General features: G+C 40.6%; 1 protein-coding gene across 1 annotated transcript in view; it reads left to right on the top strand.

The window, feature by feature from the left end:
* Positions 1 to 26,872, top strand: part of tanc1b (tetratricopeptide repeat, ankyrin repeat and coiled-coil containing 1b) — a 68,053-nt gene that overhangs the window by 33,637 nt on the left and 7,544 nt on the right. Inside the window, exons 7-17 of the mRNA XM_070914005.1 lie at positions 5,711 to 5,833; positions 8,109 to 8,390; positions 8,620 to 8,774; positions 13,061 to 13,292; positions 13,920 to 14,086; positions 15,644 to 16,251; positions 17,946 to 18,054; positions 18,260 to 18,382; positions 21,317 to 21,553; positions 21,772 to 21,957; positions 22,709 to 22,787. Of these exons, the coding sequence (XP_070770106.1) occupies positions 5,711 to 5,833; positions 8,109 to 8,390; positions 8,620 to 8,774; positions 13,061 to 13,292; positions 13,920 to 14,086; positions 15,644 to 16,251; positions 17,946 to 18,054; positions 18,260 to 18,382; positions 21,317 to 21,553; positions 21,772 to 21,957; positions 22,709 to 22,787 (2,301 nt within the window). The remainder of the gene's footprint in view (positions 1 to 5,710; positions 5,834 to 8,108; positions 8,391 to 8,619; positions 8,775 to 13,060; positions 13,293 to 13,919; positions 14,087 to 15,643; positions 16,252 to 17,945; positions 18,055 to 18,259; positions 18,383 to 21,316; positions 21,554 to 21,771; positions 21,958 to 22,708; positions 22,788 to 26,872) is intronic.

Genomic DNA, 26,872 nt, shown 5'->3' with positions numbered 1-26,872 from the left:
ATTGATGTAATGTTGGATTTAGCCTGTAAGATCTTTTCTTCACGTGCCTGGTCAACACATTAACAACACTAACCTTTTTGTCCACACTGATGCTTTAAAATGTCAGATGTTGCAGCACCTACCGACCTTCAAATTTTACTTCATATGTCTTGCCTTCTTTGCCATCCTTACTTTTCATTATACTTAGGTAATAACAATTCTATTTTTGAGTCATTCATGTGAAGCTTTTTGAAAAGGCTTACAGAGTCAAAGGGCCATATTAGTTCTGGCCACTGGAATTCCATGGTTTTGAAATCTTAGCTTGAGCTGCTTGTGGTCGGGTTGCTCAGACAGGGAGATTGAGTCAGGGTCACTGTGGCTCAGGAATAGTGCTACACTGCATCTGTGGTGAGCTTTGTGGACTTAGCCACGCTGAGGTACAGTACAGTAGAAAGTCTTCTGTTCTTCTAGCAAAACTCATGCTCTGTGATAACTTTGCCGATGATAATGGATCTAAGATCCTTAGTTAGACAGTGTCTTGACTTAAGGCTATAGGCTATAATTGACAAGCAACTTCAAGGATATGTTGTGCCTCTATCTTGGAGAACAGTGACAAGGTAAGGTTTGAGTGCAGCTCACATCTGTGTTTTATTAGAGGGACTGATCTCATCTCCACCTGGTCCATGTGAACACAATCTGTTACTCAACGATGTTTGCAAAGGTCAGACAGTAATTTTCTCAAATTAAAAAATCATGTCTCTCAAACTGCTGCAGTACTGCAGCATGAAGTCAAGCTATGGCTTTTTAAATTTGATATGCTGTAGTCTCTCTGTAGTACAAAGCAGGAAGGCATGATGTAACTGTTTTATCTTAAATGCTGTTAGTTCATGTGTTCCCTGGTAGATTTCGAGACAATATTGTCTGCTGTAATTTGGACAATGTCAACTTGTTTTTGTCAGTGTTTTGTAATGTCTTCATGTAGTCATGGAACTCTCTTCTGCTTCTGGCTTTATGTAGACATTGGTCTGTTTAGTTTAGAGATTGAAAAGAAAGCAAGAAGAAAACAGATAACCCATTAATTTCCTGCAGTTCTCCGAAAAGGTCACAGTGACATCTTTTAAAATGTCCATTCTCAGAGAATTGTTGGTACCTCTATGTAGCAGCAGGAGACATAGAGAGATGCAGAGATCAATCTGCAATCAGTTTTTAAGCCATTTAAAATTCTGCAAAGTGGGTCTCCATTTACAGATCAGAACCTGCCCAATGCCGAATCTCAAAGGGACAGTGTGTTAGCTAACTACCCTCTGCCCCCACAGAACCATCTGGTTAAGTTTGATTGACAGCCCACGATTGAGAATTATATAATAACTGTTGAGGAACTATGCAACTGTTACGGCAGCATGGATATCGTAATGTCCAAGGTCTCTTTTCTTCTTGAAGTTTTTGCACTGAAATATTGCCCATGCTATTGTTTGTGCTTTTCCAGTGTAGAAAACCCATTTCAAAGCCACTCTCTCTTTATTGTCTATTGTCTGCTTTGTGCAGTGCAGTCTCTTTCGTGAGTGTGTGATTTTTAGCGACGCTAGCAGCCTGACTCTAGGGATGGCTCTGTGAGCCAGTTGGTTGGTTTGTCTACCGCTTTGGTCCAGACTGAAATATTTCAACAAATACTGGATGGAAATCCATGAAAAAAAATTTCATGACAGGTTCCTCTCAGGATGAATTGGTGATCATTTATTTTTTTATGCAGCGCCATCATCAGATCAAAATGTAAATTTGTCCAATAGTTTGTTTTATAATCAAATACTTTTAAAACAAACAAACAAAAAAAACTAATGGCATTCTTTCAGCCTCAGCTGTGCTTTGTTGTTAGCACTAATTAGCAATTGATAGCATGCTAACATGCCAGACTAAGATGCCGGACTTGGTAAATATACCTATAAATATACCCTCTGAAGCACCTGTGTTTCTAAGTACAGCCTGACAGAGCTGCTAGCATGGCTATAGACAACAGCATTTTTCTTTGGAATAGATGGAACTTGTTAAGTCAGCATCATACTTGTATCACGTCACGTTGTGGAGTTCTTGTCAAACCTCGGTAGCAAGCTGCTTCTATGATCTGATAATATTTGGTTTGATTTTTCATCAGCCACCAACTGGCCACCGACCACTGTGAGTCTGTGGTTTTCGTTACACTGAGTGGAATCTCTCAAATAGCTTGTACTCCAAGGATGTGTACTTCTCCCAGCAAGCTTCACCATTCAAAAGGTTTGTTCAGGTTTACGTTATAGATGGTTATGGTTGCAGTACGGCCAATATATTCAAAGAATCCCTGACAAAGGTCTATGAGGGTGTGTGTGTGTGTGTGTGAATTTCTGCATCTTTTTCCACCTTTGATCAAGAAAGTGGACCATAGCAGCTAGAGGAATTTTATAGTTTCCTTGGTAACAATCCACATTTGCGTTTAGGCCACTTAAGATCCCACTTTGTCATCTTAAGCTAAAGGAATTCTGACTGAACAGGTCAGAGAAGGGCTGGACCTAGAGATGATGTTAAGGTATTTAGTACTGACAGTTCACCGCCACCTTCTGAAACACAGTCATGACTAATAGGGATGGGTGGGTGATAATTAAGTATTATTTTTTTAACTGATTGTGTCTCTATATCATGTTATAGTATCAAGATTTCCCATAATTACCCTAACCCATCTCTAACATTTTTTTTTAAAGATATGGCCTAATAAGTTTTAATACATTTTTGAATATTTTGGTAAATATTATAACAAATTGATATCAAGATTATGCTAAGATAATTATCACAGTAATAATTTGTCCCTATCGCCCCCACACTTACTACGGTGGGAATCAGATTTCCATCTCTGTTCTAGCAACTGAACAGTTTGCCTTGCATTTTAGAGAGAATTTGCTTCCAGCCTTACTCTAAGAAACCGTCACACAATGGTTACAATAAATTCCTGCAACTTGAAAAGGCAAGAAATTGGGCAAGTTGATGGGACTACTGATTGCATCCACTGGTAAAGAGGAGAGTGGAGTCAAGCCAGGGAGATAACAGGGGAGGGGGGGCAGTGGTTGGAGCAGAGGAGCTCAGCCCTCTCTTACCTGTTCTGTCATGGGACAAACACAACTGAAGGTTTTCAAAGGGCAGACCTGCCTGAGGAAAAAATCCCATTTTCATCAGAATACAATCTGACACATTTGTGCAGCTTCAAAGTCACTGCAAGCGCAGACTTCAAGGTATCATATGTACGTTTTATCAATGAGTAGCGATGTGTAAGAAAAGGAAGGAATCTGGAGACTGAGGGTGGAAAAGGAACTGAAGAGGGGGTGGAGGGATATGAAATCTTCCTGTGGGAATTCTGGCCTTGAAAGAATTGTGGATATCAAGAGATATGACTGGTGCCGGTTGCATCGTCACAGACAGGAGTGAAAAAGTGTATGCATTTAAGCTACTTAAGCAAGTTAAACTGAGTATTGCCTTCAGTCTTTGCTTATTGGACCCATGGGCAAAAAGATGTGCCTCGTGTAGGATGAGGTTCAGTGTGGCTTTTGCATCGTTCTCCACTTCAGAAACCTGAAAGAAATCAGAGGAGACCTCTTCATGTACTCTACGTGTCAGTATTGGGCTTTAGTGGCAATTTGCTGCATAGAGATGATTTTCTGTCCATGTTCTCTCTCTCCTCCTCTGTTCACACATCTCCCTTGCCCCCACCACCACCACCACAGTATTCGTGTCATGTTCTTTCATGTAATTCTACTGCTTTTTCTCCTTTTTTCGTGCTTTTCTTTTATCCCTCACCCAACTCCAGCCAGGATCATTGATTAATACTACAGTAGCTGCCCATTACAACCTGTAATCAGCTACTGGAGACTAAATCTGTCTATTTTCTATTTATATTTCCTCTAATTCACTCCCTTTTCACCCTCTGCTGCTTGCTTTTCAGGTTGTGTGTGTGTGTGTGTGTGTGTGTGTGTGTGTGTGTGTGTGCGTGTGCGTGCATATGCTTACAGCACATGGACAGAGGTGTATGCATTTGTGTAGCGAGTGTTGGGAGGGCGCCACTCTGGAAAGCGTTGCATTCATTTAGCGAGTGCCTAATGCTGTGGATGCTGTGACTGGCTGTGCGCTAGAGAGGGGGCAGCCAAGCCCACTGCTCAGCAGCTGAATGCTGTCAGTGTGCCTGCATGGGAGCGCTGGGGCAGAGGAATCGCTTTTGTGCCCTCGGTGAGCTCATCCTCTGGGAGCACTCTCCAGAGATTTAGCTGAGGGTCTGCACCCTGCCTACTTGCCTGTATGCCTGCCCCAGTATATTCCATACTGGGGACAAGGGGAGGGCTTTGAGAATTCCCACTGTCCTTCCTGGCTCTGCTGTTGGATGTAAGTAGCTGTTCAGTTTAGCTTTAGAATCAGGTTTGCTCAAGTATTAGTGCTGTATTGCTCTGCACTCAGTGACATCAGATTATGTGTTCACCTTGGTTGATTTCTTTACTTTGTTCGTTGTAAGTTAGACTTTGTCCATTATAGTTAATAGTGAAAACACCATCCACTGCAGTAAAAGTAACCATGAGGGCCTTCTTTTATTCCAGTCAAAGTTGGATTGATGGCAGCTTCCTTAGCTCTGTTGTCAGCAGACGGGTTTTAATTAGTGGGACATTCCAGAGAGTAAGTTAGCGACCAAGTGAGGGCAGAGAGCGAGTGAAGAGAAGAGTTGAGTGTTTGTGACAGTCTCTCCCAGCTGAGGCTGATAAAGTACAAAGCAGAGGCTTTGATTCTGCTCTTCAACAGGGCCAAGAGAGCATGGATCACCATGGTGATAGCACTGTTGAACAGTGAACAGCAATTGGAAGAGAGACCTTGTCGCCCTAGTGCACATCTTTATTATGTTTATAGACTGTGTCTCATAATTCAACCAGGAAGTTGAATAGCTTTGTAAGCACTGGCTCATCAAGTAGTTAATCTACTGAGTTAACTTTCTGAAGGAGACATCCTCCACTTTGGGGTTGAAAACATCTCTTGCTCTCCTACTTCGCCGCCATTTGCTAAAAAATGATTAACAGAATCTGAACGTCACTTCAAACATCCACATTTTTTTTCTGGGTCTATTTTAAGAGGTTGAAAGATTAACCTATAGTAAAATCCTCTTATTTTCTTTGTTGGAAAGTGTTCTCTAATGCCTTATATAGTTTGGCCCTGTTCATGAATGATTGTTGGTTTGCAAATCTTGAGGTCTGTTCTGTATTATGGTGCCGAAATTATAGTAAGTAAGTAGATTCTCAGTAATGAGTCATTTTAAGCAATATGGCAGTGAACCTGTAAAGTGGAACATTTCTATAGCTTTCTCCGATTGGTTATTGGACTTTTATGAAAGGCAAAGGTAATTGGTCCTCTCTGTACACCTCAGCGGGGATGTCTGTGGGGAGAGACCTCTTACTGCTATATTGTGTGTAGCTGTCAGCTCAAATCAAAGAAAAGGGGAGCATTTTTGTCTTGACTTAGGGATACTGGTATCTGCACACACTGCCTCAAGGAAGCTACAAATGTCAGAGCGCACTGGCTTGCCTCTTCTTCACTCATTGTCTCTCAGGGATGCCAAACGTGCCACTAAATTTTATCTTGTGTGTGTTTCTGTCTTACTCTTAGTCAGTGTGACAAATACACTCAAGAAGTGCCTACTTGACATTCTCTTTATTTCTATCTCTGTCTCTGTCTACAGCGACCAGTTCCACAAAGCTGGAAGACCTGAGCTTTCTTGATGAACAGCGCAACACCCCCCTGCGGACATCCATTCGCCTACCCTGGCATAACACAGGAGGAAGGCCACCTCAGGACTCTAAAGGTGGCTACACTGTGTTTGCATTATTGCTGTAGATAGGCATGAGGCTACCAGGGAATGGTGGAAAAACACATCAGCTAATACATATACCAGTCAGTTCACTTATTTTTAGATATTAGTGACAGTAACATCAAATATGTGAAAGCTCACATGGCTAACACTCCGACTGTAATGATAGTGGGATATACAGCACAATATAAAGTGCAGTATTTGGACAGTGAGATGTTTTTCATTGTTATGGCTCCGCTCCACTCCACTAGATTTCAAATAAAACAGTGAAAATTGCTGTGTTTCAGCTTTAATGTGTTCACATCCATATTAGGTTAACAGTGTAGGAATTGTAGCTCTTTATGCTATTTAGAGCTATGTATAAAAGATACTACAGTTAATACACGGTTCATCCGAGGTGGATGTTAACACCCTCAAATTAAAGCTAAAAGTCTGCACTTTATCTTCATAGTCATTGTTAAATTTCAATTGCAGTGTGCATAAGTGCAGAGCCACAAATAAAACTGTCCAAATACTTACTGTATGCACTGCACAGATTTATATTAATGCTGTACTATCAAAAAGCATGTTTCCTGCACGCATTCAGTTAAAATCATGCAACGTTTCCTTGGTTCCCCAGCCGCTATCTGTGGTATATGTTTTGAAACCTCTGCCTCACTGAGAGAAATCCCACAGAGTGAATATTTGATGAGAACATGAATAATTTAATATGACATCATTAGATACTGAAACTATTTAACCCTCGTTTGAAAACGTCCTCTTCCTTTCCCACACCTCCTTAAACATGACGTTGATACAGAAGCATCATGTCAGTGGATTCATTTTTAAATCCCTGCGGAATAAAATTCAGTACTGAGGAATAGTCCATGTCTTTTTTTTTTTTGTTCTGCACTGTATGTATGCATGTATTTAGATTTCTGTTATTGCCAGGGCCTGCTGACAGTTGCATGCTGCTTAATGTTACAGTCTTATGTGTATATAACTGTTCTAGACTTAAGTGAGTGAAGAAATTAGATATGGTTTGTTGTCTTGTTGTAGACGTGGGTGTTTGTGCAGAGGACACCGCCATAGCCCACACAATAGGTCAGGTCGAAAGTCTGCCAACAGCTTACCAACAGAATGTTCTATAAATATGTTGATTAATAAACCTCAAAACTGTACAAAAACCTCTGTATAGATGACTGTGTTATGTAAAGGCTTATAACCTATTTAGATAAATCATTTTTGAAAAAGAAAAACACACATTGCATTCTTTGTCCTATTAAGTTAAAATTGTTACTGAGAAACTTAGAAGTCCTGCCAACCATCTTTCCAAAGTAGAATTATGAAATAGATGTTCTCCTTTTCAAGCAGCCAGTACTTTTGATTTATTACAAGTATTTGTTCCTTATAAAAATAACTTTTAGACATAAAGTAAGTAATCCATCATGGTGATATAGTTATTGGCATGTGGTATTAAGTTGGGCACAGGGACTCATTGTTAAAACATTAAGCCATTCTTAAGCCAAGGCTATGGTTCTTTTCAAAAGGAGTAGGTATTTGGCCAGTATGAAAGTAAGCAGAAATATTATTTTAGTAGTAGTCATAATAGCAGTAAGTTTAACTAGCAACAGTGGTATGAATAATAGCTATAAAAGCAGTAATAGAAGTATCAGTAGTTAGTATACTAGTATTAGTAGAGAAGATCAGAGCTTTAAAAGAGTTCCCGAAGTGTTCTTAGATCAAATTAGTACTGAAGTGGACCAGATAGAAAGTCCTCTTTCAAGCCCACTTACTTTGTGATTCCACTTAAATTGGCATTCATCCAAGCTAAAGCAGACAATGAAAAAAGACAGTTTCCAGACTAAAATGTTCAGGATTTTGATGTACGTGACCCACTCTGGAAAAGTAATACTACAGATAGATTAAGTATTCCTTAAAAACTGGTATACAGTATGGCAATATACGCAGGTTTGTCTGTGAAGGATGGAAGATGAATTTATTCTGGAATAAATTAAGGGTGAACTACAACCCAGCATCAGTTTGAAGCTTTTTCACCCGCAGAAAGGCCCGATGTTGTCATTGCATGGTTGTGTTATTGGCTCATCATTCAGAGGCTGCAGAAGAGCTTACAGTGACATGGTTGATGTTTCAACATGAAAACATTGTCTTACTGACAGAAAGTGGGATTAATTCCAAAAGCAAACTGGTTTGATGTCTAAATTTCTCAGACACTCCATATTTTTTTTACAAACTAATTATTATTTTTTCCCTTATCCCCTTTCTTCAGCTCGTTTTGCTCCATACAAACCTGTGGACATCATGCTCAAGCCGTTGCTGTTTGAGGTGCCCAGCATCACCACAGACTCTGTGTTCGTGGGTCGAGATTGGCTCTTTCAGCAGTTGGAAGATGTCCTGAAGGCCAGCGAGTCCACCGAGAACCACGGCGCTGTAGTGGTGGGCAGCGTGGGTTATGGGAAGACGGCCATTATCTCCCGGCTAGTAGCGCTGAGCTGCCACGGAGGCCGCATGCGTCAGATCGCCTCCAACAGTCCCAGTGCCTCCCCTAAAAGTAATCCATTTTAATATCTGCCCTTGGATGTGAGCACTATATTAGCTGCTAGTTTTTAGCTATTGTTATTATATTTTCTATGTAATATTAGCTTGCAGAGTGAAGAATTGAAGTGAGGATATATCCACTGACAATATTAACTCAAACATCCTCACTTGCAAACACATTAGTCTGTATTTATTTAATGTCTACATGCATATGTGATAAAGTGTGTGTCTTTGTCTTCCAGGTGGTGGGGGTCCAAGCACAGACCTTCCTCTCAGCCAGCCCCCACAGCCCACTCCACCTTCCAGTGCTACCAACACGCTGCGGACCAACAGCTGCCCGGGGACCCCCGAGATGCAGCGACGTAGGGAGGAGGCTGTCAAACGCCTGGCTGCAAAGGTACAACTTTTCTAATTAATGCTGTACCTCAGCATTCAAGAGAAATCAAAGAAACCTGAATGTTGAGAAAAAGATTGTCTCACTTCAATATTATGGCAGTCGGCTTCATTAAAAAAAAAAGCTCTGATAACAATTGTCACCTGAGAGCGAAGTTCTGATAATGAATCAATCATTATTTAAACAAATGCACAGGTATCCGCTGTCTCTGATGAATATTAATTGATATACTGTGTCTACTTTTTTGGACAGTATGCTGTATATTTACCCTTCTTGCAGTTCCCCGTGTGTTCTTGTTATTCTCTTTTATTACAAAGATGTTCATGGTGTGCAGAGTTGCTTTTAGTATGTATGAGATGTGCTGCAGAAACCTGATACCAGCTCTGCTCAGTTGATTTATGTTTATATGATTTATGGTTGTTTATGTTCATTTGTTTGATATTCAGCCTCTGAAATATGGATGGTCTTCAGCAATCTGCTGAGATTATGACAGACAGTGCCTCCATTGGTCTTTCAGAGACCTTTAATATCACAGGCTTCTTTGATTTGAGAAGCAGTGAGCTTAGTTAACGAGTTGGCCTTGAAAGGCAACTTCAATATTTATGTCCGCTGCATCTCAGCACCGCAGTGTGAAGATAGAAAACTTGGTCTCAGGTCTTTAGGATGCCCTTTTAGCTCACAGATGGGAGGCATTTGCGTTGTGTAGGTTGAAAACTACCACAGGGTCTTTCTCTGCGTTGCCATGGGAACACACTAACAGGAAAGTCAGAACTTTTTCTTATACTGCAGTCAGATCAGCTGTCTGATGTAAAGACTCTGATTAGTCTTTTTTTACATCTGTTGGAGAGGTTACATTTTAGCTGCTTTCATTGAACAGTGCTTCAAGTTGCAACGCGTTAGATAGGCTAGACATCAAACATTTGGGGGGGGGGGTTGCATTTTAAGCCTGGACAGCCAACAGTAGAGTGATGACAGGAAATGAGAGGAGAGAGGGATTGGAAATGACAGGTAACAAAGGTCTGCAGCCAGCGTGCACCCCGTATCCAATATATTTAAACTAAATCTACAAATGGCTTTATTGCTAACATTTAGTAATTAAGAGTTATTAGGGCACCAAGCAACAAATGGACATCTAGTAATTGTTATTATTCCCCACTCTATGTGAAAGTCTGCATATTTGGGATAGCTTTAGCTAAGAACAGCTACATACTTCTAAGCATTTGGCCGTGAACTGATCACTTTAATCAAAGCCTCAGTATTAACAGCATTTAACAGCGAACAGGGATTTTTTAAAATATAAAACTTGGTTTGTTATTGTAGCAAGTGAACAGTTAAACATTTCTGCACTTTAGTCAGCAACACAGTCATCATTATTGTAGACCACTTGTCTGTGACAGAGTTGGCAAAAAGACACAAACAGGAGTTGGACCATATTTCTGCGATGCTTTCTCTGATTATGAAGAAAATTGTTCAGTGGGCAGACAAGTCAGCACTGTACCTGTCTGAAATGTTCTCTACTTAATGCACTTTGGCTTGGTTTGTGGAATTGCTGCTCGCAGCTGTCTTTTGGTTTCATAATTATTAGCTCCACATCTTTGGATTCTGCTATTAAAACTGTAATGGTGGTGTTTCTTTGACCAGTTTAATCATCAAATCTTACATTTTTGTATTCAACATCATGAAGTAATTTCAGTGGCAGAAACTTCTCTTTTTGACTTCTGCACGTTTAGTGACTATGGGTTGTTAGCTCGGTTGATGGGTGACAGTTTTATAATAGGACTCCGTCACTGAGCCTGCTTTGTCCTCATTTTTAATGCTACTGATTACATCCTGGTGTCCCTGTAACACCTTTGTAGTGAAATGGGGCATGAGACAACTACTGTGCAGTTTGCCTCTGCTACTGGGAACTCTAAAGTTCATGCACCAGACAGCTGACTTTATGCCGCTGAGGCTCATCTAAATGTCTATGAAACCCAAGCAATATCCCTCAAGCCAATTATTGTGTAAAGTGTTTCCAACAGGCGCTCTCACAGGGGCTCTGTTCCTGTGATGTGTGAGTACTGATGCAACACTGAGCAGCTTCTGTCAAATTCTGTCAGTTCATTTTAATCATTGATTTAAATCTGGTCTCATAACAGGGGCACTGAGGCCATTACATTTTATGGTTTATCGCAAGTTTTATGTCTCACTCCTGTGACAGAGGTGCATTTTTCAGGCATTGTTTCTCAACAATAAATTCATTGTTATGCGAACAGATGAAGTACTGCAGGTGCACTGCAGAATGTTGCATCATAATTTGTTGAGATTCTTATTGCTCATTGATGAGGCAGTCGTCTCCATGACTTGTACGCTAACTATTACTGCAGTCTCTTTGTCAGGCACCTATACAGAGTTATTGTGTTTATACAAACAGCAGGTAACTTTAATTTACTGTATTCACTGAACATAATGTCACAGCCTCCATGTGTTGCTTTGTTATCGTGTCTTTCCAACAAACCCTCAAATTGTGTGACACATAAAATGCCCCAAGAGATAAATGTTCCACTCTGTTTTCTCGTTTGACTGTAATATTGAAGGTAAACCACCACATCACAGCCCTGTTCCTTGTGTGTAATTAATCACAGGTGATTTGACTGGTGAGTCATCATGGCTTAAAAAACTGTATCAAATCCCCCAGTGTTGTGTAATATTTAGTCATCTTTTTTGAAGGGATATATGAATCAGTTGCCGTGTTATTCTTTGGGTTTAATTTAGTTCCTGTTCGCTCACTTTTATGTATTTTTATGATGACATGTAGAGCAAATTTAATGGCAGTCCAAGGCTGTTGTTTTCTTCACTTTGCCGTTGCTGGTGCGTTTAGATTTGGAGTTGCCTACTTTTCTGACAGACTACCCTGCTGTATCCAGAGCACACATCTGGATACAACTAGTCGGTATTGTAGTGATAAATAGAGTTGAAATGTACCATAGACAAAGCTCCAACCCCTGAGCTTTTGTTCCCTTAAATTGCAATTATAGTCCCCTCTTTGAGCACCGCCGTCACAAGGCTTTAAATTGATGTAGAAAGTTTACGGTTTCATTGTTCCTACCTTGCCTTGTTTCAGACCTCTAAATCACTGTCAACATCTTTGTTATTTCAGTGAAATGGCAATTCAGTCTGATTTTCAGGCTATTTTCCTCTCACATTTTAGCCAAACCTCATCATGGTAGTTCAGTATACATTATAGCTGAATATAAGATTTGCCCCATTAGAGTACTAGCAGGTTGTTTCCCAAAGCTGCCAGACCAGAATGTGTTCCTGCAGTGGTATGCACATCCAGGCGATTGCCATGATTCAGTAGGAAGGATTTGAGTCATACATCACATGTAATTACAGTATGAGTCCAAGAAGATGCTGCAGCAAAACAATTTGTCTGTTTGTCTCTCTACCTCCCCTACCTAACAACTCACTTTGGACCAATCCTTCTGTGCCACCTCAACAGATATGGCTTTACTGCAGCTAGAATGCTTATGGTGGATTTATTAGTCGATTTCAAATGAGGAAATATATATATAATATATAATAATATATAATACATTTTCAGATGTCACTGTGGTATGGCTTAGAAGAAAAGTAGGCTTTAGTCAGTGGCTTTTCCAGAAGCTGGTCATCATTGTTGATGGAGCAAAAGGCAGCAGCTGTAGAGGTAGAGCCAGCAGAGGAACAGGTCACCTGCCCCTCCTGCTGCCCCTGGAAGTGTGTCAGCTCCTCCAGGTTGGACTGTAATTAGAACAAAGTCATACATCCCTAGGGCATCTCTCTTTCCTTATTCCCCATGCCTGTCCATCCTTTTCCCTTTTAAATCAGACCTCCTTTGAACACTGCAGCAACCTGTTCAGACGCATGAAGATCCTTCTTTTAGAACTCCACCTGGGATCCACTGCCTACTTTTTATAGTAGAGTTTATCTGAGGTGGTCAGCCATTGCCCAGTTACTTAATTGTCCCTTCTGAGGTATATAAAGTGATGTTCTCATCATGATTGAAGAGATAATATGTGGCTTTATGGAGGATATGAATATAAAAAGGCATCAGACTCAATACTGTATCCATAGAATGGGGTTTTTATTCAACAATCAAGGCTGTTGGTTTTTGCAAATGATTTGAGGTTATTGAATGTTCCCAGCTTTTTATATTTTTCATTACTTAAGGCCAAAACTAATTTACGCTTTTCATTCAATACTCGTGTTTTTAATTATGTGTGAAATAACCCTGCCTTTATCTGTTTTTCTTCCTTCCCTTTGTGTTGCAGGTGGTGGCATATCACTACTGCCAGGCGGATAACACGTACACTTGCCTGGTACCAGAGTTTGTACATAGTATTGCTGCCCTGCTGTGCAGAGCACACCAGCTCAGTGCGTACCGGGAGCTGTTGCTGAAAGAGCCCCACCTCCAGAGCATGCTCAGTCTGCGCTCCTGTGTGCAGGACCCAATGGCCGCTTTCCGGAGGGGGGTCCTTGAGCCACTCGCCAACCTTCGTAAAGGTAAAACACCATTGTATAATATTTCATGTTTGTAAGCTTCTTCTGTTGTGACTTTATTTTCTTGTTTACTGTTTTATTCTTTAACAGCCTTGTGTTACTCCGCAGTACTCCAGGAAATGTATAGTATAGAAAACAATCTGTAGATGGCACAACACGATGACAGAACTGTCATATATACATATACCTATAAAGTGTCAAATTACTGTAATGTAATGTAACTGAAGTGTTAATTTAATTAGCTATGTCATGAAGAGACACTTCAGCTTGCAAACATTATAGGAATGTTTAATAAGACTAATACAAGCTTGTGATGATACCAAAGAATCAGGAAGTAACTCAGCCAGCTGAAAGTATTCACCGTTTTCTTTACAGAGCAAATGTAACTTGACATTTCAGTAGGGAGTGAAGTGGGAGCAGTGGCTTTGTAGTTGATGAATCTAAGTAAAAGCCCTCACCACTCACTCTCACCGCACCACTGAGAGGGAGAGAGGGTGTAGTTACTGCGTTGAAACAAAGCACCTCTCTGTACAATCACCACGGGGCAGTTTAGATGAGCTAATACTGTTATGAGCTGCACCTCACTGCACATCATCTTACCTTTGTTGGTTGTTGTGCGTGTGTTTCCAGAGCGGAAGATTCCAGAGGAGGACCACATCATCTTGATAGACGGGCTGAACGAAGCAGAGTTCCATAAGCCAGACTACGGAGACACCATTGCCTCCTTCATCACCAAGATCATTGCCAAGTTCCCCCCCTGGCTTAAACTGGTGGTCACTGTCCGGGTCAATTTACTGGTAAGGAAGATATATTGGGGTGAGCTTGTCTTACATATGTATATACACAACATATATTTTCTTGGAATATGACAGAATGAATCGTCGTCATTCAGACTCATTAAAGATTTCAAATTATCTGTCTTGTGTTAAGGGAGATTAGTTTATTACAGTAGGTTAGCTAGCAATTGTAGTATAAACATCCAATCTGCTGTCACTTCTTGATACTCTGACTGCCATCAAACCCTGTGGATTTTGACAAGTGTCAGAGTTTTCCTGAGCTGCTTTTCCTTGTCACGCTCTACTCTCTACAGAGTCATTTCTGTCAAGCGTATCCAGGAACATTCATGAAGGAATATGAGTATCAGTGACCCGGGGATCAAGACTGCGTGGCAGGGAAGAAGCAGTCAGTCACTTTGAGCTGACTAGCTTGGAGGGAAAGTGACACTAGGTCAACCAGTTACAGAGATGTGCCGGGCCCATGTTGAACTCACACTGGCAATAGCTGAGGCTTTGACATGAGCCACATGACGGCTGATTGTCTTTGCTGGGACAAAGCGCTAAGCTTGGGATAATGTTGTGATAGCTGACTGACATGACCAGAACTCAAGTTATTAATGCTCAGGCAGAAGCCAGGCCGAGGTACTGTCCATCAGTATGCAGTGCACTACAAACCAAGCTAATCCATTTGTTTTTAGTCTGCGACTGTGCCACAATTAATATTCGGTTTTGGAAGGTCACATAATACTCTCCTCTATGACAGCCATGAACAAATATTACTCAGTTTGCAACCACAGCATCATATTTGTGTGAAGAAGAAGTGTTATGGTATTGTTTTGCACTTTGAGCAAACAAATAGGATTTCACAGAGGAGGAAGGGTTCAGGATATTGGCCTTTGCTTGCGAGACTAATATCTGGCATACCTGTGAGGTGTTGCTAGCACTTACATACACCTCGTGGATTATGATCATTGCATTTCAGGGACTCTGTGCATGTGTGGAGATATGTGTTTGTGTGTCTGTTTGCTGTACCTTGTCATGGTGAGGAAGAGGGAAGTGTTATCTCACTGAGGCAATGTTTCTCTAGCCTTAGACAGGCAGAGGATTGGAGGATTAAGGTGCATTGATTTCTCCAACCCCCAGGACATAGATTGAAATGTGAGCTCTGGCTCAGACCTCTGCTAGAAGTGTTCCTGTTGCCCCACACCACCATGCCATCTATCCCCTGCCTCATAGCCACATTTACAACAGTAACAAGTGTCTGCCTTGGCCTGATAGCTCAGCGTGGTCGCTCCTGTGCTGCTCAAAGACAGTCCTCCGATAGTAAACGAATAAGCAGAATGTCAGGTCTCAGGATGCATGCTTTTAGCCATAATCTTTCTATATGTCTGTTGTGGTAATAAGCAATACAATTTATATTGCAGAGACTATTGTTATTCGGGTATTCAGACCCAAAGATTTGATTGGTACATTTTCTTATTAACGTAGGCTAATATTCAGTGAGAAGGAAATCACACAGCAGGCTCCTCAAATATAACTTAGATGTCACTGACTGTCTTTACCTTGCGTCTTCCATAGGAGATCACCAGCCTTCTGCCATTCTCCCAGATCTCCCTTGATGACTTTAACGACAACAAAGAGATAAGCAACGACCTCAATGCATATATCCAGTACCGCATCAATGGCAGCAAGGATATCATGAACAATATTAGCCTGAATGGCAAGGCTGACCCCATTACAGTTGGCAAGCTCAGTAGCCACCTGATCTCACGCAGCCAGGGTTCCTACCTGTATCTCAAACTCACCCTGGATCTGTTCGAGAGGGGCCACTTGGTGATCAAGAGTGCCAGCTACAAAGTGGTGCCCGTCTCACTGGCTGAGCTCTACCAGTTACAGTGCAACATGAAGTTCATGACCAATTCGGCCTTTGAGCGCTCACTGCCCATCCTCAACGTGGCGCTTGCCTCGCTGCACCCCATGACTGATGAGCAGCTGTTCCAGGCCATCAATGCCAGTTTCATCCAAGGGGAGCTGCAGTGGGAGGACTTCCAACAACGCATGGAGTTGCTCTCATGCTTCCTCATCAAACGGCGGGACAAGACGCGTATGTTTTGCCATCCCTCCTTCAGAGAGTGGCTGGTGTGGAGAGCTGATGGAGAGAGTACGGACTTCCTCTGTGACCCCAGGTCAGTCTTCTGCTTTGTAAGCAAATGCAGTAACTCAGCGGCTCTCCCTTAAGGGCTACTCTTTCAGGCATGACAAGTCTGAGTTGCATCTAGAAAATATTCTTGTAACGCGTCACAATTAGACCTCAAACAATCTGTTGGAAAGCACAAATTAAGCCATGATGATAATTACACGGCAATAGTCAAATAAATTTAAATAAGAACGTTGGAGGCTTTTAATCAAAATGTTCTTCCAGTGGTTTTGAGACTGTGTGGCAGACAGCACTCTAATGTTCACTTTGCACATAAGTGAACTAACATGATGGACTTTGTGTAAGTACAATATTCGAACCGATAAGTGCAACATGACTCATTTCTAAGTCAGGGGTTCAAGTTCAAGATGTTCCAGGTATTAACTGTAATCACAATAACCCACTATTTATAATGTAGTTGCTGTACTGCTACTTTTTATTTTGTGCTAGCAATTAGCAATTCACGAGGACCCTACTGACATACAGAGATCCCTGCCGCAGGCAGAATAACTGAATTTCCTTTGAAAAACAAAAGCTTACAAGTTATATTTATTCTTTATTCTGGAGCTCTGGCTGTTGGTAGCAATACAGTGGCTGCCACCCTAATTTGAAATAGCTGGATGTCAAAAATCTATGGGATTCATTTGTAAAAGCTATGTTATTAGTGTGCATTCCTACCAATATGTCTCTGTTAACTAAAAACATATATTACAAATGTCCTTGGGAAATAAGTTGTTTGGAAAACTGCGAATACCTTTTTTTAATTTGCAGATTAGTTTAGTTGGCCTAAATATTTTACATAATGTATGTAGTCATGTGAATCTACCTTGTATTTCACTTGAGCTGGAATACATTTCCACATGAGACTTCAATCTGCAGAAAAAGATCATCGCTTCCTGCCGTGCCCTTCTTGCCCTGTGAGACAAGCTTATCTGCTTTAGTAGTGCTACCTAATTGTAATTCTGGAGCTCCATCACCCACTTTACAGACTTCAGTCATTCACACTTAATACGTTGGATGACGTCACTTTGGCTGGCTTTTTTTCCTCCCTGTTGCTTGTCAGTATCACCTCAGCTCACACAGTGGTGTCTCTAAATGGACCAGTGGTGTCTCTAAATGGACCAGAGCCGAGCTTCATATTCTGGTCATTCACAGCCTTCCAACTCCGTCATTAAAAAAAACAAAGGCTCTGGCATAGGGAATGCACATGCAGACAAAAGCTTGCAGCACTGCCTCTCTGTTTGTGCCTGGGCACGAATAGAGAGAATTTTAACCAGATCAAAGTGATCTGCAGTCATGCATGTCCTTTTAATGAAGTTCTGCATTAATTAAAACGCCAGAGTGGAGAACCCAATGGTTTTACACTCTTCCTCCAGCGTTAAGTTTTATACCTAATTCACAGTACAAAGGTGCTAAGGTGCTCTTCATGACCACAATGAACAAGTAGTTTCATGTTAAGTGAGGCAGATGAACACCAAATGCATCAGCAGATTTACATATGGCAAAAAAAATTACCATCCAAGGTTTGTCCTGAAGCAGAAGACCAGATGAGAGTATATTATGGAAACATTTTATGAACATTATGTTTTGCACAACAAAAGGAAAACTCATGTCTCCAAGCCTTTTTGTTGTCATTCTGTTTTTTAACTGTCCTTGTATCCCCTCTGTCGTTTGCTCACCCAGGACTGGCCATGCTCTTATGGCTTTCATGCTTTCCCGTCAAGAGGGGAAACTGAATCGTCAGCAGACCATGGAGCTGGGACACCACATCCTCAAAGCACACATCTTCAAGGTATAGCTATCTATCAGCCATCCCTACTTGGAATCTCATGGTGTTCACTCTCAGTATAGTTCACCAGGGGATAAGCCATGGGATGTGAAGAGAAACACTGACGGCTTGTGCAGCTCAAGTTCAAGTTCATTCACTTTACCTATGTATTTGTGTCTTTGTGCATTCATATATCCACTGGTGTGTGTTTGTGTGTGTGTGTGTGCAGGGCCTGAGTAAGAAAACAGGTGTGTCATCCAGTGTGCTGCAGGCTTTGTGGATTAGCTGCAGTGCCGACGGCCTTTCTGCAGCCTTGGCCTCCCTGAGGAATCTCTACACGCCCAACGTCAAGGTAAAGATGTTCCCCAGCTCTTCTCTAGCTCTTGCGTGACCTGAAACAATCAGCCCCATTAGCTAATCAGATGATGAAAATGGTTATTAATTGATGATAATAGCAAACTTGAATGCAGAGGTTTGCTTTCTCAGTTTTATACCAGTATAAATTGAATCATCTCTGGTTTTTCTATTCTATTCAGAGAAAATAAGCAATTTGCAGACATCACTTCCCAATCTGGTAACTTATGATGGACACTTACTATTTTTCACTTCACAGTAGTTCATTGATACATCAAGAAGTCAATAGATTGCTTGATAATTAAAAAAATCAAACTCTCAAATCACACGTCACGATGATGATTAGTATACAAAGTATTATGAGTGACATCTGACATCCTCAAATGTCCCTCCTAAATGCTTTTGTAACTCCACAGATGGCAATTAAGTGGTGAATTATTATAAATGCCACGCTCTGCTCCTTACGATGAGTGTGAGCTCAGCGCAAACTAACAATGGAAACCACCATGAAAAGCAGTATAAAGGCGCTTATCGGCCTGGACTGATGCATCTTGTTTCTTGCCATTTCCTCGATCCATGACAAAGCAAACACTATTAATAGGCAGGCAAAAGTGTAAATGAATACACAAGTAATTAGAGTCAGAGTCAGTTACGTCATTTAAATGGATTGTAAAAATATAAAAGCTTAAACTTTCTCCTTCACTTCCAAACCGGCCTATTTTTTTCCGGTTTTATTAGTCCTAGCTCTTCTACACACAAAGCATTTGCAATTTTCCTCACATTTCCCATTTTCTCACAACAATAATTCACATTTTTCTCACATGACCCTCTTTTGACATTTCTTGCAATGTGTCCCATTTTATTCTTCCTTATATGATAATGATTAGAACATGTCTCAGTATGTTCAGCACAATGATAGATCTAGGGTGTGTGTGTCTTATGTTAGCCATGAATATAGACTAGAGCAAATGACTAGAGCAAATAGACTAGAGCAAATGAAAAGAGTGTGTCAGTGATAAAAGACCGTCTGTGTTACGTTAGTTAATTAACAAAGTTTGGCAGAACGGCACTATCACATTGAAGCCAACCGCTTATTTGAACACAACAAGAAGTTATTTGAAAAAGGCAGATACATTCAGTTTGCATCTTTGGCCAAGTGTAATATAATTTATATCTTGTCAGATGCTTATTTCACACAGTGATGAGCCATTTATGTATCAGATATTACCCTGACCCTGTCTTATTCTCATATAAGCAAAATGGAAAATTAAAAATCTTTGCAGGAAATTTGGAAGTAGATATTGATGAAACGTGTGCCAGGAGGAAGAAAATGGGAAACGTGAGGAGTTAAAAGGTCAGCACAAGATGAAAGAGGGACAGAAAGTCAAAAAGGACAAACTTTTTTCTTCTTTGTTTTTTTACTATAAATATAAATTATTGAACTTACTGCACTTTTGGCTCCTGGGATAGTCTATTAATGGTTTGTTGATTCTGAAACTCCATACAGGGAAGGTGCCTTTATCAAGGATTTGACAAACAAAAGGCCAAGTTAAAGTTAGCAGCAGTAGAGCTTGTTAAACTTCAAAGATTAATATTATCTTAAATTAAGAGAATTGCCTGTGTACTTTCCGGTTTTCTGTTGAGAGGGAAAAAATCGTTAGCCTTTCCTGGAAAGGCCATTATGTCGCAATGATGTATTCTAGCTTGAAGCTAAATTATCCTACTTTTTTCTCTTAGCGTCTCAGTGGTGTTCCATCACTTGTTGTCATCCTCATTGTCTATTTGCCAGTAATTGTGTGTAAGTGTAACATCACTCAAAGAGACATTTACAGAATGACCTTGTTCTGTCCTCTGGGAAAAACCAAGAATCGCTACTAATTTATTCCACAGCGGATCCAACAAATAACATACATTTTCATTTCCTGTTGTCGGATACTTGTTTGGCTTCGTGGCTCTGTTTGACTATGCATTTATTATTGATTTCCTCATCATGGAAGAGAATAACACACTTAATAATTGCATTCAGCAGAATGTGACCACTTCATTTGCTGTCTGACCTTTGCTTGGAGAAGAATCTCAAGATTAGGCTGAAGCAATATGAGCTTCTGCACTGAAATGAGTTACAAGGGTAAAATCAAAAGTATCTTAAATTCTTAGATCTATATTCTTCTCGTTTAAATTAGTCGTTGACCACCGTGTTCACAAATCCTTGAAAGTCGTAAATTGGAAAAATGTATGAGTTTAGAAAATAGTTTGATCTCCACATCGTATTTGACCTCCATCATTACAAACTCGTGTATTGATCAACTTTACTTATTCTGGTCAAGATCCAGTTTTTTAGATGTCTGTAATGCTCTTGTGTAATGTTGTGAAATAGTGTGGAATATTTTACTTTATCTACCTTTGAAGGTACTTTAGAGAGGTTTTAAGAGGAATAATGAGTGCATAAGGATTCACAGGATTATATTCTTCATTCTGTACACACGACATCTAGTGTGTCTGGGGAAGAGGGATCCCCTCCTCTGTTGTCTTTCTGAGGTTTCTTCCATTTCTTTTTTTTCGGGGGGGTTCACTGATCCGAATTGAGGGTCTAAGGACAGAGGGTGTTGTCCTTAAATGTGTGATTCGTGATATTCGGCTATATATAAAAATGGACTTGACTTGGTTAAATATAGTCAGATTTTTCACCCTGAAATTACAGCACGCAGCATGTTGATGTGGCTTTTTTCCCCTCATTTTGCCAATTACATTAATCTTTAATTCAGATAAAAGGAAACATTCAAAAACATCTTTTATTGTCTTTTTACATAAGAGGGCTTATAAATGCAATAAAATGGAATGGTTTACAGATAATATGAGCACAGATGGGAACATTTTGATAACATTGTTCCAAACCAGCTGTCTCTGTTTGCGTTTTCATTTGTACAATCAGGTGAGCCGTCTGCTGATGCTGGGTGGGGCGAACGTGAATTACCGCACAGAGGTCCTGAACAACGCGCCAGTGCTTTGCGTCCAGTGCCACCTCGGTCACCAGGAAATAGCTTCCCTGCTGCTCGAGTTCGGGGCCAGCGTAGACGTGGTGTCTGAAAATGGCATGAACCCCCTCTGCTTCTCAGCCGCTGCAGGACACTTGGGACTAGTCATGCTGCTCTGCAAGAGGGGGGCCAAGGTGAGGAGACTCTTGGTCTATAAATAAAGATGAGTTAGAAATATGGAAGTTGTGATCATACAAACTGAAGCCATGTCTACCTGCACAGACTTTGCTCTGCTGCATTTATGCAGCACATAACTTGAAGCTTTTTAAACATACAGTACATTTACCCCAGGTGTTGGGAATATTTCCTGTGTTTTGGTGCGACAAAACTAACCCTGTTGTATTTCCACCAGGTTGATAATGTAGATAAGAGTGGCCAGTGTGCGCTGGTCCATGCCGCTCTCCGAGGACACCCAGAGATTATCCAGTACCTGCTGGAGCTAGAATGGAGTGCTGAGGGGCAGCAGCAGGACTGCGCTCTGAAGAACAAAGCTCTGCAGCAGGCTTTGATAGCAGCCTCCAGCATGGGACACACACAGGTCTGACTGACACACATGCACATAATTTACTTTGCACAAAATCAGCCTCACCAGTCCCCCCTACACAGTAAAAATGACCAATGAACCTGAGGATATGATAAAGAAAGTCCTCTTTATGAAACCGTAACTCACTACTACTACACTGCATATTGCAAAAATGCAATCCACATTGAATTCTGAAGGTTTTTCGATGCTTCACAGCAGAACAACACTTATTATTTCCTGTGTGTTTTCACAACGACGATCCACAAAAGAATTTCAGCGAGCAGAGGGAACAATAGATCAAATCAGAGCACATCTTGTTCCTCCGTGATGATGACTTAAAGTTTGAAGTGTTATTCGGCCTTGTGTGTCTGAAGGCAGGAGTCAGGGATCAATCACGGTGCAGTGCCTTCAGCTGCTCAGGTGCAATGCAGGCTCAAGGTTTATTTTGGCTTTCTCATTAGTTGGAATGGGATCCCGAGGCCTGGCTTAGAATAACAGAACTGGGCCAAGCTAAGCTGTCAACCCACATGTAGAAGTAGACCCCGTTAAAGTTGAAGTATTAATCAGACTGGACACATGACCTCACACAGTGGTTTAGGGAGCAGTGGTTCTGTGATTAATTTATAATAATTTGCTCAGGCAGCAGTATCACATTTTTTTGTTGTTATTCAGCTACAAAATTAGCATGTTGTATAACCTCTTGAAGGTTTATTTGATATCTTATGCTGAAACAGTATGCCATTAATCTAAGTTTCTTTTTTGGCAGGTTGTGAGGGGCTTGCTGGAGTTGAATAATGAGCACGCTGTGCAAATTGATAGCCACGACACTCTGTGGGGAGAGACAGGTATGTTTTCATCCATCTTTTTGCATTACGTGGCTCTGTTGTATTATCACCTGCTGTTTTAGCATTCTGGACCTCACCGCTGTAATTGCATGCTGAAGTGGAAGGTCCTGTATCTCTCTCCTGCACAATAATGCTCTCTGTTTGATGTAGATGTCACTCATCCCAAATGTGTACATTTTTACGGCTCTTCCAACTTTCCCTGTGCTGTTCTTTCTGGTGAAAGCATTACTTACTATGGGATCATGTGGGTTTCTACTTAGAGTTTGGTCAACACAGCATTTCCTCTGAACAATAATTTTCCAGGATTTGAGCTTCAGTATGCCCTTGGTGTTCCATGTTAAGATACTGCCAACAGTTTAGACATTTTGAAGTTACTCCACCATCTGTTGTATACATTCCTGGCCACGTTTAGGTACACCAGGGGTATTGCTGTAGAATTACGTATTGATTATAACCAACCAAAATTCTTACATTTTGCTGTTGATACAAGTTTTTCTTTCTGAGAAGGTTTTTTGGACTGCTGGTAAGTTTGTGCATCTGCCATCTGATTAAAGTTGAGTGATGACAGAAAGTGTGAGACAGAGTTTGCTAATCAGGAGTAGATGTTGTGGACAATGGCTGTAGTTAATGGCCTGCAGGAGGTGTCTGTCAGGTGTAAAACTGGTTACATGAAAGCTGAAAAAAGTAGTCGAAAGCTGGTTTCACAGGAATAAGTATTCTGGAAGGGTCCAGGCATCTTTTTAGCCATTGCAGAGGTGATGTCATAAGAATATTTATTAGCCCTTTTGCTTTGTTTTCTGGTTACCGGTTTAAGTACTAAAATATTTATATAAAAATATTTCTGCAGTATTTCTTGTGATTTTCAGTGTAGAAGGTTTTGAAATGTTGGACACATTTGAAATGTTGTCTCTCATCTTCAACGGTAGCTTTTGCTCTGAGAGTTTAGTGATCCAGAGCTATAAATGTTCGAATCGCACCCCCTCTTATTTGACAACGGTGTTTGATGCTTCTTCTTTTTGTGTACAATCATACTAGAATAGATTAAAAAAAAGGAGGATTTTAATAATAGTCTCTTTGTGTGTCTGTCTCACTTGTAAGCCAGCAGGATTTAGCTCAAAAAGTTTGGTGCTACAGGAATGTAGGTCAGCCTATTAGTGGAGAGAGACTGTCCACAGTGTGGTTAACTGGTGCTTGTGCCCTGCTAAATGACTGCAGGACTTCAGACCTTATTGCAGTCCTGGAACAAAGAGTTGTTGCTCTAAAATATTATTACATATGGTGCAGTCGAAACAACCTATCTTCTCGTTGTTGAAAACGTAATACATTTGTCCAAAGCTTTGGGTGGTATTACTAAACCTGATATATAGTCTAGATTCCAGCCCAGGGTACTTTGGACATGACTATTGCTGTGAATAATAATAATAATAATAATACTCTCATAAACATTGGAGCCACCTGTAGCTGCTGCAGTATTTAAACCTCAGCTCCATTTACAAAGTGGATGTTAAATCTCAGCCAGCACCCTTCTAAAGTAATGAAATATCTCAGGTAGCAATAGGAAGGCTCTGAGTTATGGCACCACTGATTTAATGAGGCTCATCTGCATTTAGGAAAAATAGGTTAGTAAACACAATTATGACTATAATGTTGATTTTTGTTCACTGGGTCGTGCTTGAAAAAAAAAGAGGCATTTTCTGCAGCCATATAATTAATATTTATAGGTGAACTAGAGATAGAGATGCCGCGTTGTAGTGGAGTTCACTACAGACAGTAAAAATGACTCAGCTTATGCAAACAACAGAAATGATTAGCACTGAGAGATATATTAAATCTCGGTTTCACCTCTAATCCCTTTTCTGCCATTCATGGCGCAGATTTAATAATGCGACCTGGTAGCAGCCGGTGATCTGATGCAGAGAACAGCAAAACTGACAAAAGCTCCTGAAGTATCCCCTTTTAGAACTGGCCGTTCATGCTTGCTTCTGAAAACAATTCTCCGATAACAACCTTCTCTGTGAAAATGTATTTCATATTTAAAATTCAATGGAATATTACATCTCTATGCAAATAGGCCCACTGTCTCCCGTGTTTAAATATAGGCAGATTGGATTGCACATCTGGGCAAGCTCCATCTTTTAAAATCCCCTCTTAGGATGCAAACCTCTTTCCCGTTATGCAAAGAAAGGTAATTTAACTGCACACAATCATTCTCATTGTTGTCAGCACACAGCGGCAGGTTTGGCTCAAGGCAAATGTACAAATTCTTGTGTTGCAGAAGTGTAATCTTCTGTAAATCACACATCATTTCATGATATATTCTGTTGTTGTGGCACAATGTGCACAGATGAGTATATATCATTCTCTGGCATTTTGTGAGGCATCATAAACATAAATAAATATATAACATCTTCTGACTAATGCAGTAGCCAGTGGGTACTTTTGTGTGTATTATTCAGTAGTCAGTAGTTCTTTTATTTGAGTCAGGATTTAAAATCATTTTGGAATTAAGCGTTCATTCAAGGCTCTGCTGTTATTTTCCACATGTACAAAGAATACAAGTTCATACTGTACAATAAGAGCGCAGCAGGAGCTAACCCAGGCAGCTATTTGTGGGTTCACTCAGGTGCCTGGGGAAAATATGCTCTTTATTCTCGCATCAAGTGACAAACACCTGCATATTTCACTGTGTGTGCGTTGTGCACTGTGTTTACTGTTTTCTGAGGAGAAGATATTTGTCTATGGGTTTTACTTATCAGCATTTTGTAGAAAAGATTCAAAACAACACTGATTTAAACAGGAAGTAAATTCTCCGTTCTCTTTATGAGCTGCAGGAAATGTTGCTCCTTTCTTGTCACTAATTTCATTCTTTCAGTTACATGTAAAAGAAAACTTTTCAGACAGTAGAATTAAAATTTTGTTCACGGAGGTGGAGGTGAATGCCTGTGTGCTCAGTAGAAATGCATTTCTTATGTAACTGTGCATCTGCTGTCCCCAGGCAAAGCAAACTTGCCATTTTACAAATAACAATCAATGCCTCAGTGTTGGCTTTTAGAAATTGCCTGCAACCTTTTGAAATAGACATTTTGTCGATAATTGAATCATTCTTAATTGAGTTGTTTATGAATTCTACCCTGAGAGTAGCTTAAGCAACTATAACATCAGCAAGCACTATGGTTAGAAATGATTACATAGAACCAATAGTAAAATGCTTCCAGGTTGTTTATCTGCAAAACTTTGGTTAAAATGCCAGGTCACGGAGCACCTCCTCAGCCAAATGGTTACAGCACATGCCACATGGCCACATGGCTGCAACCGTGTTGTTGCATGCCACACACACACACACACACACACACACACACACACACTTCTGCCTCTTCACTGTTGCTGCCTAATAAAGGTATAAATGCAAAAACAAATAATCTTCAAAAAGAAAGTCACAACCTCTTTGTTGTTGTTGGTGTTTCTCCTGCCTGGTTGTGGATGAGGACGTCATCATGTGTTTACTTTTTAAATCTGTTTTATCAGACAGTGATTTAGAGTCTCCTCCTCAAGGCAGCTTTGTAGGAGGGCTAGAGGAGTAGGCAGAGCAGAACGCTGATGAATAGCTTACAATACACAAGATAAGATTAAGTAAGGCACGACTTATTGAATGAGTAAATAATTAACAATACTGAAGCAGTAAATGAAGTTAGAAAAGGAGCGTTGAGATGTTTTAGTATTAAGAAAAGTGTTTGAAATACTCTGAAGAATTGAATAAATGCTATTAACTTGGCATGAGGACATGGGACTTTTAAGTTTAAAATGAGGCGTCACTTTCAAACATCAACACAGCTGTTGACCGTACGTTCAGTGTAAACCAGGATCATCCCAGGTGCTGCTAATGTTGCTCCCTGGAGCACAAACAGAGCCTAAATTTAGCTGCTCAGAGTCATTGTTCTTTTACCGAGCTGTGTGTGAGGATATCCATATTTTGAGCAGATGGAGGGCGGGGTTGTTTGGCTCTGATGGCTGTTCATCCAGATGGACGATGTCAGTCAGATATGGAGGCTCAGCGGCACCTTAAATCTGAATGTGAGAGCAGAGCT

Source organism: Enoplosus armatus, chromosome 11, assembly GCF_043641665.1.
Source record: "Enoplosus armatus isolate fEnoArm2 chromosome 11, fEnoArm2.hap1, whole genome shotgun sequence".
NCBI classification, from domain to species: Eukaryota; Metazoa; Chordata; class Actinopteri; order Centrarchiformes; family Enoplosidae; genus Enoplosus; species Enoplosus armatus.
The sequence above is the reverse complement of the archived record's forward strand: the minus strand, read 5'-3'. Positions and strand labels throughout refer to the sequence as shown.